This window comes from Odontesthes bonariensis, chromosome 21 (assembly GCF_027942865.1).
Source record: "Odontesthes bonariensis isolate fOdoBon6 chromosome 21, fOdoBon6.hap1, whole genome shotgun sequence".
Lineage (NCBI taxonomy): Eukaryota > Metazoa > Chordata > Actinopteri > Atheriniformes > Atherinopsidae > Odontesthes > Odontesthes bonariensis.
In genome coordinates, this window is record NC_134526.1 from 16,337,417 (window position 1) to 16,353,982 (window position 16,566).

Genomic DNA, 16,566 nt, shown 5'->3' on the forward strand with positions numbered 1-16,566 from the left:
ATAAACATACACACAGAAGGAAAACATGTTGACACAGAATAAAATTCTGTTAGTCTTTAACATCAAACTCTGGAAACTATAAAAGTGGGCGAAACTGATGAAAATTCTTAACACAAGTAAATAGATTATCATAAAGTTTCACACTCACAAGGAGAAAGATTCGTTCCAGCATGGGTTGAGAGAAGAGCGAATGGTTCTGGTCTTCTGTTTGGTCTCGTTCTTTGGGTCTGGGATGAGCTTGAGTTTAACGTATGGGTCTGATAAACCATTTGGATCCATAGGAATCAGGTTCCTGGCTTCACCCACTGGAAGAAATATGACAGAAAATGTTTGGGCCATGACCACACACTGACTCAAGGGTTAAAAGGCACACAGATGAAAAGATGCAGACAGGGATGGTGGAAAAGAGGGATAAGTCAGTGAAAGTCACTTTGGCACGACAGTGAACAGGAGTAGTCTGAACTTCTTGTCACCCCAGTAAATTAGCATTCCAGTAAGAAGTTCACAGGAACTCATCTTGGACTAGAATGTCATTGCCATAATTAGCTTTCAATGGTTTCCTTGGACTAGTCTTTTTCAGGAGTAGAATGGTAGCTGTTTAGTGAAACAATAACAAACATAAAGAAAACAAACAAGAATTAGGAGCCTTATTTTTAATCTCTTTTGAGCTATCTGAAATCAAAACAGAACCAAAATCACATATACGGGGTCAAAAATATTAGTACTACGCCTAAAATGTGGTTGAAGGTCCCATGTCAAATTACACATTGATATGGCAACCAGCTTCTGGCAGACAGTTCAATTATATTTCTTACCTGGAACAAACCTGACTTTTAAACACAGGCTATATATTGATGTTAAAGGTTAGAGGTCAGCACATTGGGAAGGCCAATCAGGAAGCTTTATGGTGATCTGCTTTATCTATTCTACAATTGGATTTGCTGTGTATTTAGGGTCATTGTCCTGTTGGAGCATCAAACATTGAGTTTTAACTGTCCAGCTGATGGTTTGACATTATGCAGAGAAATTCTGCGGCAGTCCTCGTTAATTCATTATTCCATCTTTTTTGTTAAATCAACCAGTTTCATAAGCAGTAAAACAGACCCAGAGCGTTTTTTCTTTGCAAAGTGGCTTCACCTTCTAGCAACTTGTACTCACATACAACTGAAATGATCATGGAATCTGCAGACTATTTCTTTAGTGGCTAAAAGAGATATTCCTGATATGTATAGGATCCTTTGAATTTCTGGACTTCCTTCTTGTACTGTGTACTTAGTCAATCCATTCCAATTTTCTTTTGGCTTAGAGAAGCCTGCAGCTTGGGATTAGCACATCAAAAGTAATTTTGGAAATCTAAGCACCTCTGAAATATATCTAAAGCAAATCTGAAGTTGGCATATGTATATTTTTGACCTTTGTTGATATCAGAAAACCCAAAACAAATAAAAACCTACAAAACCTTTGCTGTATATTCTTGTGTTCTGTATTCTGCATATTGTCATGACATTCATGTGCATTATGATTATATAAACATTAGAGGGGACCGTATCTGGACTTAGATGAATTTGTCAAGCACTCTATAACCAAAAGGGGGAAGTGAAATAAGACATGACAAAATAGAGTAAATAAGCAAAATGGTATTATAAAAGTCAATCTTTATGCTAAGGAAATCAAAAGATGTTGATATAGGTTAACAAGGTATGTGTGAAAGAAAAGCTTAATATGATATATTGCTGTAGATGGACAGATCGAATTAAATCAGGCACCACATATGCTGATAAAAGAATCTGTGAAGCAAAACATGCCATCAAATATACTTAGCCGAAGTGCGAAACAACACCAACGGAGCTGTAACGCTGGTGGGTGTTAGGGCGCATGCACACGTAATTCAAGAAAACTGAACAAAACTCCTCATCGAAAAGTACGTTTTCAAATATTCTGTTAGAAACAACTAAACAACACAGGTGATAGCAAAATTCCCCTTCCATGTCTACTCAAAAGAAAAGGTGAATAGATGTCTCAATGTACTTCTCCTGCCAACTATACACAGAAGTTGAGTAATGTGTACAGATAATGTGAGGTGCCATTTTTCTTTTGTGATTACTGAAAAAAGGAGAAAAAGGAAAGCTAAAACACAACAAGAGAGTTAAAAGGCAGCGTGTGCAGGCCACATTCACCATGGCGTCATGTGCTGTAAGCAGTGACTCTCCCACTTAACAGCACGATGTAAACACACAAACAGATATCAGATAGTGACACACATCAACAATAAATGAATGAGTAGAGACTGTAAAAGAAATCAACATTAAAGTATTCAAGCAAGACAGAAAAGAAAGACGGAGAGAGAGACGGAAAGAAGGAAAGAAAGTTAGAGGGCAGGGCCATCTGAGGTATCAAAGATCACGACTGTCTAACTTATACTTGCACCTGTGCCCTTCAGAAACTGAAACTTCTCTAGATTGGTTTGATATCTTGCACTACAGATCCTTTCCAATCTTTGAGGAACATTGCTTTCAAACAGTTCAATGGTTTTCTTTCACATTTGTTGACAAACTGGACATCCTCTGCATACCTTTGCTCCTTAAAGACTCAAGTCATTTATGGATACTCCTTTTGAAAAATGGTAAATGGACTGCATTTATATAGCACTTTTCTCGGAGACCACTCAAAGTACTTTTACGACACAAGCCACATTCACCCATTCGTACACACGCTCATACGACACTTCTTAGATTACACAGTACAACAGGCTATGCAGAGCTTTTCTTTATCATACTAACACACACTCACACGTCTACGAATGCATAGGGGGCAAAGCAGGATTCAGTGTCTTACCCAAGGACACTTTCACATGTGTGCTGGGGATGCCAGAGTAAACCCTGGACAGGTTACTGTGGCAAGGCCACCACAGAGACAAACAACCAAGCACACTCTAATTCAGAATCACCAATTAAGCTGTGACATGCCTGTTTTTTGAATGTGGGAGGAAGCTGCAGTACCCAGAGGCAAACCAAGCCTTTAAACTTATTTCACAAGAGTGAAAGAGGAATAGTGTGTTGTTTAATAAACAATATTAATCAAATCTTTTATAGAAGAATATCAGAAAGTGGCATGAAGTGACAATAGTTGAATTATTCTATCTACTATTTCTCGACAGCCTTATACTTCTTCATGCTCTTCCAGTTGCATGCAGCAGAGGGCAGTGCAGGTCTCTCACTAGCTATCAAAGCTTTCCCATGTTCATAGCTGTGTTGTTTTAACCTCATAGTTCACCCCTTGTCCAGAGCTAATTTTCAGGTACAGTCATCACTCTCCCCGTCCCTCAGTCTCACTCCTCCTCTCTTGCTCACCCATGAGCCCACACACACACACACACACACAAACACACACACATGTTGACGCTGTATCACAAAGACACAGACACACACATACACACACATGTAACGAAGTATGAAGAGCTGAAGGAAAATCTCAGCTTCCCACGTTCCAATCTAAAGCGCGGCATTCACAGGCATCAGTCACTTCCATGGTAACGCTGACACCAAACAATGCCAAAGAAACTTCAACAAGCCTGCAAACACACTAATGAGGCAAACGCGGGCAGATAAACACACGTGGATGGATATTTCATTTATTGTACTCTGGCCAAGTGTGTGCATGCAAGTTACATTCTATTTCACACACATATATACATACACACACACGCACACAATGAAACATCATCATCAAGGACGATCTCTGCTGGCGGTTGTTGCTTAGATACAACAAGAGCTGCTTGCTATCTGTGTACTCCCTTCTCCTCGCTCCTTATGAGGTAGCTGCTAATAAAATTAGTGTGTTTGTGTGCGTGCTTTATCTTTACCACTTATTTGGGAGTAAAGGAGGCATGAAATGGACAGAATCCGCAGATGTGTTTTTTAATTACATGCCTGTGCACACGATTAGGGACTCCAACAAAACACAATGAAATAAAAGTTGCTTCGGATGCTGCATCACAGTCCTCTCTGCAAGTGTTGGTCGTGTTGAAAAATCCAAACAGTTGCCTGATTCTGAACTCTTATATCAATGTAACAATATACACACATGCACAATGACACTTGGTTATGAATTGTTTCATATCTCTGATTAAATCTCTAGGAATCTGGGGGTTATCTTGTGTGCTTCCTGCTTAAAGATAATTTCTCTTCAATTGCAAGTCAACTCTTCACCCAAAGACTTTACCAAATCCTCTGTTAACCATTTCATCACGTCTCTTATTTCAGATTTCCCATGTATCTGGACAGAATGGCAGCTTAATAAAAATGTGCCACAGCTAAAAATTACATATCATTTGGATGCTTGGGTGGGGGAGAGCAGGGCTGCGGAGGGCCTTCAGTGTAATCTCCAAAAAGGGGAGGCTTTGAAGTTCGAATGTGCTGTTGCGTAACAATGCCATGTGCAGTCAATGAATGCCAGATAATCTGAGGGGAGAGCTGTATGGCCAAATGGGAGTTAAATGGATCCCTGCTGTGTGGTGTGACAAATCCAAAAACAGATGTTACACAGACAGTGTTGGGAGAATGGGAGACCAGAAAGAATTTAGGATACCTTATCTCTGGGTGTGATCACTTTGGGTGAGTGCAATCAGGGCATTCATACACTTATAAAGCACCTTTTTAGCCTTTAATCTTAGGTTCCAGAAAGCACTTTATATAACATGTATATATTTTTATATATATATATATATATATATATATATATATATCATATTTTATATATATGAGATATGAATCCTTCCAACATCTTTAAGAAATGTGCCACAAAGTACACACAGTGAGGCTGGAAGGGTTGGTTAGTATTACAAAATACCATAGTTGTGGTAATATTTCACGATATCCCTTCTCATATTTGCTTGTTAGAAAGCCAATTAGTAGGTTGGCTGTTCATAAGCATTTTCTTAAACGGCAGCTAGGAGTCACTTCTTTCTAGGCTGTCACAACTGGTGCGAACAACAGCTAAATCAGATGACCTATGGTGTTTTTATGGAGAGGACAGGTCTTGAATAGATTAAACAGATGGATTAACAAAGTTACCACATCTAGTACAGTAGTAACACTACATTACTTACAATTTGTAAGTAATGTAGTGTAAGCAAAATATTGTATCATATTCCTATGGTTTGTAAGTTACAAACCATTGGAATATGATACAATATTTTGCTGGAGGATCTGCTGAAAAAAAAAAAAAAAAAGCCTAACTCAGAATTAGCACATTAGCACATTTTCCCCAACAGGTGAAAGTCTGAAGACCACTGAATCTGTATATGTTATATACAAAAGTTTTCTTTTGTGTTCAAGTTTATAGTCGATTTTTTTTTTCTTCAGAAAAAGCTTTCTATTCAGCATGCACATATAGTATAAAAAATATCCTGAAAGCCTCCACGTCTGCAATGTTAAAGGGAAAAAAAAATCTATGGAACATTTAGTTAAGCAGCTGAACAGCCTTATGCTAGAATGAAATACAAGTCTAAAATACTATATCTTACTAAATCTATGTCTAATATGAAAATAAAGCAGTATCTTTATATATCGTGACAATAACATCAGATTGTATGCCTTTATTTGACCAACAGGCTTTATGGTGCAGTGAGTTGTGTCAGCGCAGGACAGAATGTATTTTAGTTCAACCATGCTTTAAGAGCATGACAGCAGTAGGAAATATCACCCTGAGTAAACCCTCTCTTTTTTCTCTCTGTGTCGGCAGGGACGTTTGTACGTTTAATCATCATTAAAACTTTAAAAGAAACATCTGCTCCTGCCCACAGGTTTTAAATGTCACTTCACTTTTATAAGAAAGGGCGGTGATCAGCACGGGGAGCAAGAGAGGTCAACTGTGGAAGAACAAAAAAGAAATGGATGAAGTGAAAGGAAGAGAAGATTCCAACATGGGCAGAGAGGGAACAAAAAAGGCATACAAGTGTGGCGAGGAGGTGAAGAATCAGGCGTTAAAACCAGGAGGTAACAAACCAGTTCTTTGGCTGATAAAGGACAGATGTCCTATTGAGGAAGAAAATGGAGGGATAAAACCGATTATGAGCTAACAGATAGGGGCTCAGTGGGTATCAAGGGAAAACAGGTGATGAGAGAGATGAAGCAAGCTGAGGTCTCAAAGGAACAGGTAGGACAAGATAGCAGGTAAAGTCAATAGCGGAGGAAGAGATGCAGAGGAAAGACAGAGCGAAAACAGAGAGAGGAGGAGGGTTACAGAGAGCAAGTCTAAGGAGATGTGTCTGTTTTCTTGGCCGGAAAGATTTAATCAAGTTCATGTTGGTGCGGTGAACCACAAAGGCCTGTCGCTTGTCTGTAGCAGCCAGAGGGGAGCTGGTGAACAAGCTGTGGCTTCACTGTTCAGATTGCTGCCATTAGAGAGGGATGACAACAAAAAAAAACGCAACCCAACAGAACACAAACTTCCGTTTTCATTCCCTCCTGTATTGCTCTCAATATCGATCAAATTTCCTCCCTCCCTTAGAAAACTGTCAATCCTTCACACTTTCACTTCAACGAAATTTTGAACCTTGCAATTAATTTAAATGCACTTATAAATATGTAGAGGTTTTTTTAGACAAGAAAGTGCAAAATAATTACTTTTGCACTTGTTTATTTTCTCTCTGTGCAGTTGATGATAAAGAGCTATAGAGTTGTGTTTTGAACCCTGTCTATGTCAGAGCTGGAAATAATGTGGAAATCTGAGTTTACCTCATACGTCTATGACTAGAAGTGGGGACAGAATTTGATGCGTTACCTATGTGTTGCATCAGATTTGGTAAAGTTGTAGTTGAAAACTTTTAGAGTTTCATGATGTCAGTGTTTAGCGACTTACTGCTCATTGCTCGATGAGAATCTGACCACACTTATACCTGCTACAGACGTAGTGGAAGAATATTCCACAAAAAGTGCATTGAGATGCAGTTAATGCGCTCATAACAAATTATTTTACAAAGGCTTTATTTTAGAAATGAGTAAGTATATCAAGATATTGTATAAAAAATATTACTTCATTATCAAGATTGGTAATTCATAAAAGTTAAGGAAAATCCACAAGGCTTTCAAAGGCTGCTCACCTATGCTGCTCAAACTCACCCTCCTGTCCATATATTTAATCACATGAATCCCTGTTACTTCAGCTCTACAAGTTTATGAAAACAATGCTAAAAGGGATAATAAAAGAAGCAATGAAACTCCTTTCCTTAGAGAGCATTTAGAGAGTTCAATGAGCTCCTATCGGGAGTGCTTTTTAATAACTTCAAAATCGGTTCCTTCAGGCAGAAACCTTCCAAAGCTAGAAAGCAACCATCACAATGTCCTGCAATCCAAATGGGTGAGTTATGTGAACATTTAGCCTGTGTACATCTGCAATCAATCGGGAATTTAGATTAGAGCAAAACACAGTTGTCCCTGACTTTCAATGTTTAGTCCTGCTCAAAAGTGGGTCATTATAATATGGAGCCACATTTGATTCAAAACAACAACTATCTTTACAGAGATTTTAGCGATTTTTCAGCTCATTTTTCTGTTTTCTTGCCACTTTTTTTTGCCTTATATTTTAGTTAGAGATCAAGCTAATCAACTGACTAATGGCTCATTAATATAATCCCTTTTTACACCTTGGATAAAGATAGAGCAGCTCTGTGATGAAAGCAAAAAGATTCAAGAGTTTGCATTTAATGAACATCAAATATCACATATGTCAGTAGCATGCAGAGCATTCAGCAGTTCACTCCTTGAAGCCAATCCAGTGTAATGTGGCGCCAACACTTTTCCAACACAGGAACAGTGGTGGGCGTTGTGGTGTGTGTAGGCATAAAATCAAGGACAGCATGTCGTGGGGAAACAGAGAAAGCCCATCCATTTAACATGGATACAGTGCAAATGGGAGTCTGTTTAGCTTGTGATTTGTTTATGTGTGTGATTTGCCAAGTCTGACTCAGGTAACCATGTCAACAAGACCACCACTGTCATCATCTCAGTTAATATACTGCTTCATTTGCTTGTCAACACCATCACACTGCAGTCAGATTCACTGACAGACACAAATGTGGACACATAAGGGGGGATCAAAGTGCGTTCAGAAGTAAAACAGACAAAACAGCTGGAACAGCAAATAGAAACTGCTTCATAATCAGGTGAAAAGCAATGCTTTATACCCCCTCTGTACATGTCAATCACATCAGTCTGCTTCTGCTCTAGATGTTTTTTTTCCCTCTCATATCCTTATTGACTTAGCAACTATTTCTTGGTCTCAGCAATAAAATTCCCTGAACACCATTGAGTCACCACGCTGTTGTGTAAATGGCTTAGCGTGTAAAGGTGAAAGGTTGTGGAAGTGACGCAGCAGTCATTTCTCTCCCTGCCAAAGGACTTTTAACACAGGAGAGTTCTCTGCTCCAGGTGCAGCTCTTGACTGACAGGATAATTTAGAGGTGTTGAAAACACACAAACAGGTTCATACATTCGTGACGCACAGACTATAAAGGCTCACTCGACTTAATTTTTTTATGGCGACAAGGAAGAATATCACCTTTTATTTTTAAGTTACACCATGCTTTTATTTCGTTACAGACATTAAAGTTTGTTGTTATTTTTGGTACAACTTTCAGTCAAAGCAAGAGATCAGACCTTATCAGTTGAGTGTTTGTTCTTTTTATATTTTCTTTTAATTGGACAATGTAAAATTAGATATATTCAGGTTTAGGGAGCTGAATGTAGGGACATCTAGTGGCTACAATGACAATTGCATATATATGAGTACATATACTACATATATTTTATATATAAAGTATATTATATATATATATATATTTATTTATATTATATTATATTATATATTTATATATATATGTATTGTCTACATTTGGGCTTCTGTGCTATTTCTACATATTGGCCGGTAATTCTTTTCTTTGCTCTGAACTGCAGTTACTATAACTGTGTAGCCTTCCAGTCATGTGACTTTGTAAAAACTGACAGGAACTGACTACTTCTTGTTCTAGCTAAATAATAAAGTAAAATTTTATGCTTAAAAAATTCTGATCTCTTATTAATTGCATGTCAGAACTAAGCATTTCAATTTCATGGCAGCTAACAACACCGACAACAGGTCAGGCAAAAAGAGGCCTCTGTCCAGAGGAATGATCATGATGGAGTTGGCTCTCAGGAAAGGCAAGTCGTGGTATTTATGCATTGTTGGGACCAGTTCCAGAGTTATATAATCATAGTGGGAGCAAATGGGGATTTGAAACGGCTGAGGATTGCCTAAAGGTTTGAGACTGATGTTATATGCAAGGACATTTACAGCAGAGAATAAGACATTAGAAACTGGGCTGGTTTGCCATGAGAGTAATGCTTCTCGCCCTGTACCACCACTATTAATAATAAAATGAATTATTACAGCATAATCAGAACTGTGACTCTGTGTCATGGTGGCCACATCAGGGATAACAACACCAAAAGCTTTAGAGATGATTTAACACATCAAGATACATCAAACTGAAGGATATGGCACGCAGAAAAAAGATGCTGGACAAGGAAAGGTGTGCAGAAGACTGTTATTAACAGTGGATCTTGAATAAGTACTGTTGGCTCCGGTACTCAAGGCTAGTGCTCTGTATTACAGAACTAAGCTAGCCTTTCAGAATTGCACAATCTTCATTCCCATGATGCCAAATGTTACTTTTGGCGTGAAGGTGAAAGAGGGTTAGAAGCAGACACATTTGCAACCTGTCTTCTGGATTACCTGAACAACAATGAAAGGTGCAAAGCAGCATCCACCATAATCATGTACTCAGATGTTCCCACCAGAACATACACAAAGTTCTTGCCAATGGACTGTATGTCTTCTGCTGTAAGTTTTTCAAAAAATCCTGGAAAAAGGTCACACACAACTATAATGTGATAGCGTGCACGCTTGTCTGTGAAAGAGTACTCAGGGACAAAAAAATCTATGTCCCAGGCAACTACAAAACTCGTCCAAGGAGGAAGCTCGTCCAAAGCAGCCCTACAAGGTTGAGTACCTGAAGCATGACTTCTTCAAGACATGCAATGATCTAAAGTACTGTTCCGCAATCCGCCCTGGACATAAGCCCAGTAATCTGGCTGTTACTGACATCTGTCAGCTGAGATATAAAGACGGGTCTTTTGAGTACAAACTCGTCTACTGTGAATCAGATTTTCTTCCCTTGCCTAAAAAGTGTAAATAAAACACTGGTTCGGTCAGGAGGAAATATGCAGAAAAAACAAAAATGATGATATGATGACTTACAGACTGAAGGCTATACGGTTTTTATTTTGTTGGACAGTACTCAAATAAACACAGCGTTAGCATGTAAGACTCTACTTACAGACAGAGTGAACAGAGTTATTCTGGGATGCATTTTTACCTGGTGTTATACTGAACCAATGTTAAAAGTTAGGCATTTGATGTTGGATTTTGTGCTAGTCTGTGTGTACAAAGTTCAGGGTTTAATAATTCTTACTGTAAATTGGTTTAATTTATTGTGGCTTTAATTCAGTGTGTTTTTTTTTATTTGTGAATCACACCTACTGCAGTACTACAAGTTGACTAAGTCTTGCTGTTAGTTAAATTGCATTTTCCCCCCCTTTTTTCTTTGCTGCAGCACACATCAGTGATCATTGAATCTTTGAGCCATCCAGTGAACAGTATTTGTTCAATTTGTCCAGTATTATCGGAGGGTTATGAATAAAATAATGAAAATAGTATAACATAAGTGAACAATTATGTTTATTTACAGCCAGTACTCATCATTTAGTAGTTGTGCAAACTAAACATTATGGGAAACTCCACCACATTAGTTTCCAGTGAACAAGGAAGCAAAGACATTGAATTTAAGTTTCAGTGTTCTCACTGTTACTTTTGGGAGCCACTTGCTAACGTCACTCTGAGACCTAGCAGCTATTTGCAGCTATTTGCAGGTTCACAGGTAAGGATTAAAACCAACCTGTGACATGTAGCCTGTCCCCGCTGACCACAATCTTGAGGAACACGCGACCACGGCGCTCCGTGTGGTCGGTCCCACACAGGCTTGGCACGTTGACCACACACTGCTTGTGCACGTTCATGTCGCAGGCTAGAATGAGACAAAACACAGAGACAAACAAAATGTTGAGTTTACCAGACAGTGTTGTTGGAGTTGTTGTGTTTAATCCTAAAACCTTTCATGTTCATGTTAAAATCCTCCATTTCTGCATATAAAATTGAAATTTCAGTCGTGTATATACAGAGAAAAGGACAAGTGTGGTTATTTTCACATTACTCTGGGTTTAATAAGGTTCATGCAGTTTGCGAGGCAATGCGAGGAAAGTTCTCTGCCTCTGAGGAGAAAGTACAAAAATAGTTAAAGGGGTTTGATGTGATGATAAAAGAAACATAGAGCAAAATAAAGCAGGGAGCTCTGCTGAATTTATCCAGTTAAAAACAACAAGAGCATTAAAATACAAACTAAATAAATGAAAACCGATGACTAAAAAGACAGATTTTGCTTTGTGCTTTTGTATTTACAATTCTGGATTGCTGTTTAAAGGCACTTTTAAACTTGATATTGCTATCGAAACCAGGGTCAACTGCATTTACATACATTTTTAGACCCTCTTGTTGTCAATTTTGATGAATACACCAATCACCAAAAAAAACAAAAATTCCAATAAATTCTGTGTAATTCACCCGAGTTAATGAAAACACTATGACCTCTAATATACTATCATGTGTGCAACCAAATCACCTAAAACTTGCTGAGGCACGGACTCTATTAGAGCTCTTAAGTGTTGTCTGTCACTGAGACATTAACAGCTGATACTCTGAGTCCTGCAAGTTCTAAGCTGGAGCCCCTCTGGTTCAGACTAGCACATCCAATAGTACTATCTGGACATGACATTATGTTGTCTTCCTCCTTAGGCTACAGTTGGAAGGCATTTATCAAACCCATGACTAATTGTATGGAGTGAGTGGAAAATAAAAATAAATGTAATAAAATCAAATAATTAAATCAATCAATCTCCGTATTTGATTCCTTATTCTTCTCTTTTTGCTTCTCCCTTTTGCTTTTCAAATCAAAAGAGCTGCCACTGCCTAGCTCTTCAACATTAATCGCCACATTTGAGATAGAAATGCTATATTCTAGAAGTATAGACAGTTAAATGAGAATGGAAAAGTACATTTAGGATTCTCTTCAACAAAGATCCTCTTCATCAAGAGGAAAGAGGGTTTATGAGAGAAGTGGTCTTGAAGGAAAATGATCCCTTTACTTTCCTAGCATGAAAAATATACCACTCTCTAACCTCCTCTCCCTATTCTCCCTGCCTTATGTTCTGTCCACCTCGATCCATCCATCCATCCATCTCTCCAACTCTCTGACCCTTCTGTTCTCCTCTTGGCAGGTTTGCCAGGCTGACATGCTGGGATGGGACAAGGAGAATAGAGAGAGGAAGCAGTTTGCCAATGTGATGGTGTCCCCACATCAATTTATTCTGGTGTGCTCCCATTACCATCTGTGATGAGACCACCACCAAAGACCCACAGATGGATGTAAAGAGTGCGAGGAGCAGAGAGAAGAGAGGGTGATGGATGGAAATGACATGGTAACAGAAGGGGGAAGGGGACAGAGGAGGTACAGTGTGGAATACAAAAGAAGAGAGACATGGGAGAAACAAACTGTACGGTTGATAGCAAAAAGGAAAGCGTGAATAGGTGGGAGGATTTCAAACGATGAGAATAAAGTGTAGGAATGGGTCATACATCCCAAAAAAGTAGGAAAAAGTTGAAAAAAGAGTGTGAGTGGAAAGAATGGGAGCACAAAGAGGACTCTATGGGGCAGGCCGGAGAATTCTGCCTGGGCTGCAGATGTGTGAGTATAGTACAGTACCAGGCTATTCCCATATGTTCTCATTAGAACAGGCTCGGAGAAACCAGCCCAGCACATTGGGCACAGGTGCACCCACACACATTCGCACAGAGAGAGTGATACTCACTGTCACATTTCATCCCTTGGTGGATAAGCCCATACAGAAGCGATCCACAGTGGTCACAGAAGGTAGGGCTGCCGTATGTGTGCATCTTGAACTTGTGCTTGCTTCTGGGGTCCTGGAAAACAACAAAAAAAAAAACAGGAAAGAAAAAAAAAGAAACAGGGAAGTAAGACATGTTATTCATGTGAGGTTAAAAACACATCAAAAGGCAAAACAGTGGATGATAGAGGCTGTTGTCCAAAAAAAACCACATGGTTAGGATTCCTTTATGCTAACCAAATTTCAAAGTTGGACTGAGGGGCTTATAGATTTCCAACGCTGATTTAAAAAAGCTGGAACACTGTGTAATTAGAAAATTTGTCCTCATAATTATATGATGCATATTCATTGCAAATGTGAGCGCAGCATTCCTGCTCCTTTTAACAACAGTCTGTAAACACTCTTGTCTGATATAGGATTCTAGCAGGCGGTTCAGTCCAGTACCCAAACTTCTCTACTACGAAGCCATGCTGCTGTAATAGATGCAATTTGTTGAACTGCTATAGTAGCTACTGCTACCCGATGCCTTCTCTGAAAAAGAAGGCCTTTTTTTGGACTGGAGCATATGTTGCTCTAAAACCTGTATATATCTTTCTTATAGGCACTAATGCACCCCTCTACCATTAGAGATGCAGGGTTTTGAACTGCTGATAACAAGACGGATATTCCCTCTCTTCATTAGTCCACAGAATGCAGCATGCAGGGTTTCCCCCGACAAAGTTCCAATTCCGATTTATCTGAATTTTAAATGAGCTTTGACTCAGTGAAGATGGCAGAATATCTGGATCGTGTTCATTTATGGCATACTATTTGCATGATGGAGCTTTAACCTGCTATTTTGGATGGCACTCGAGAAATTATTACTGGTGTGTTCCTGAGCCAATGTAGTGATTCCCATAACAGAATCAATACTGTTTTTAATGCAGTTCTACCTATGGGCCCAAAGTTCATAAGCATCCAATATTGATTTTTGGCTCCTGTTCAAAGAGTTGTCTCCAGATTCTCAGAATCTTTTGAGTTATTAAGTACTGTAGAAAATGGCATATTGAAAGATTTTTTAATTTTACATTGCAGAAGATTATTCTGAAACTGCTCCTGAACTGTATTAATGTTTTTTTCACAAGAAGTCACAAAAACATACACACTACAGCCATTGGAAAATATATTTTTTGACATTAAAGGTAAAAAAAAAAGCTCTCACAGTGTGTAATGCCTCACAGCAAGAGGGTTCCTGTTTCGAATCCCAGCTGGTGCCTTTCTGTGTGGAGTTTTCATGTTCTACCTGTGTATGCGTGGGTTCTCTCAGAGTACTCCGGCTTCCTCCCACCGCCCAAAAACGTGCATGTCAGGTTAATTGGTGACTCTAAATTTCCACTCGGAGTGAGTGTAAGTGTGGATGGTTGTTTGTCTCTGGATGTTTCTTTAACATTTAAATGTTATGAGAAATATTGTTCTTAAAAAAAAATAGGTCACACACTAAATGCACTTCACTTTAAAATCTGAAGAAAAAAGGCCAAAACAAAGGGCTGAAGCTAAGTAAAAGTCGATAGGATAAGCAGTCTAGTATTGATGCTAACTATAAACTAGATGACATGATGAAAACGACACATATGCACATACATTTGGAGAAACTGCAGTTAATTGGCATGACAAAGTTTAATTTGATATAAATTGATTCATACGTCTTCCATTCATACTGTGATAGCTGAGGCTAGCTAATTTCTGCAATCACCACAAAACAAACATGGCTGTAATTAAAGCCCTGCAAATGAGGGTGGATAAACCCCATCAGTGTCGCCTACATCAAGCTGAACTGTGTCAGAATGGCCGCATGTGTAATTATACAGGCCACTGACTGAGAGAGAAGGCACACATCGCTGAAAAGTGCCCTTTTCCTCACAAACCAACTAAATTAAGCAAACAGCATGATGTCAGAGAGAGGGAAAGAGACATAGAGGGAAAGCCTGTGTATGAAAGAGGCGGGAGTTGTTGAGGAGCTATGACTGACAGGGGAATGGGTCAGGGACGTGAGGGTCTTAGTATAATTAGCATGTACTCCTTCTAGTTAGCCTGCTTATTTTTACCTCTTTCTTACAGATTTTCTTTAGTTTTTTTGGTGATAAAAGTAAAACAAACAAACAAACAAAACAAACAATCAAAAAAACTGCTGTCATGGTCATGTGCCTTGTGCCCTAAGAGAGTTTTTCCTCAAGTATTTTGTAAAACAATTATTCAATTGTGGGAACACTGAATTTATCCTCAACAGACTTGCGGAGTGCACTGCAGTCAACAGGTACTCAAACATCATTTGAGGACGCGGTATCTCTCTGCTTTCTGCTCATTTTCCTTTCTTTGTACAGGTTCTTTAACTCAATATGTTTCCCTCCAAAGCATGTGCACAGGGAGCCCTTGATGCTTCTTAGTTTTATTTGTTCTAGCCCCCTAACTTGCTGTCATTGTCTCTCTGCTTGTTCTACTCCTCCTCTCGGGAGCCACGGGTGAAATGAACCAATCTGAGTAATCTCAAGCGTGTGATTCAGTGTTGCAGAAAAATGCAAGATGTGAAAACATTATCTGTTCTGTGCCCTGGGCTTCTGCATGTGTGAGAATGTGCATGCCTGCATTCATTCACTTCACACTTCATGCTATCTTAGAGCTCTGCATTAGAAGCACATCCAGAAAAGGGCAGGTGGACATTTTCCTAAATTTTCTTGATCGGAACAGAGGTCTCTGATCTAAAGACAAATGGCTGTCAAGAGCTAGAGTTAACCATACAGGCTAATCTGTTGTCTCTAGCCAGTCCAACAAACAATAACATACATTTTGAAAAGCATGACAAAACTTTTTAATCACAATCTCCACTTCTAACGATATGTTTCTGAATTTGTATATAGTTTTTGGGAACGTAAAAGGTCTGCAACCTTACAAACCCACAACCTATGAATAAGCACAACATTTTAATAATGACATCACTCATGACACCTTTTTGATGTGGCATTGTCAATTTTTGATCGCAATGGCTAAGGAACACTTTCTTCAACTGTTCCTCTGAGCTGTGGGACTCACATTCAGCAATGCGTCATCATTTCCAGATCAACTCTAATCAGGATGCTCCCTCCTCCCATCTCAGTCCAATAATCACATTTTGTTTAACAAATTGCATGAAGTGATAGAGGTGCACAGGGGAAGTCTGCCTCAGTGCCTCTGTTTTAAAATATGAGCATCTACATGTATATTTAATAATATAGTTGCTATTGCTTACGTTTTTAGATAGAGACCATCAATGACAGATTTGGCTCTTCAAATTCTCCATTGCACCAGCACTGTAGTGCTTTCTTATCCCCAGTGCTTTCATAACTCACAACTCATCATAACAGAGTGAAACATGTGTGGTCCAACAGTGGTTAGTTACACAGCTAAGCCAAAGGCAATACATTGTTAAATATATGCAAGCAAAAAAAAAAGTCAAAAGTAAATATGTAAAACGATCAAAACAGTTTGATAAGTCATC

The 16,566-nt window shown here is 38.9% G+C and overlaps 1 protein-coding gene across 2 annotated transcripts in view; it reads right to left on the reverse strand.

Annotated features, from left to right (window-relative positions):
• Positions 1-16,566, reverse strand: part of prkcab (protein kinase C, alpha, b) — a 123,421-nt gene that overhangs the window by 20,132 nt on the left and 86,723 nt on the right. For both annotated transcript variants that reach the window (XM_075453575.1, XM_075453574.1), the window contains exons 4-6: positions 13,020-13,131; positions 10,994-11,122; positions 149-305 (exon numbers count right to left, since the gene is read on the reverse strand). In XM_075453575.1, the coding sequence (XP_075309690.1) occupies positions 149-305; positions 10,994-11,122; positions 13,020-13,131 (398 nt within the window). The remainder of the gene's footprint in view (positions 1-148; positions 306-10,993; positions 11,123-13,019; positions 13,132-16,566) is intronic.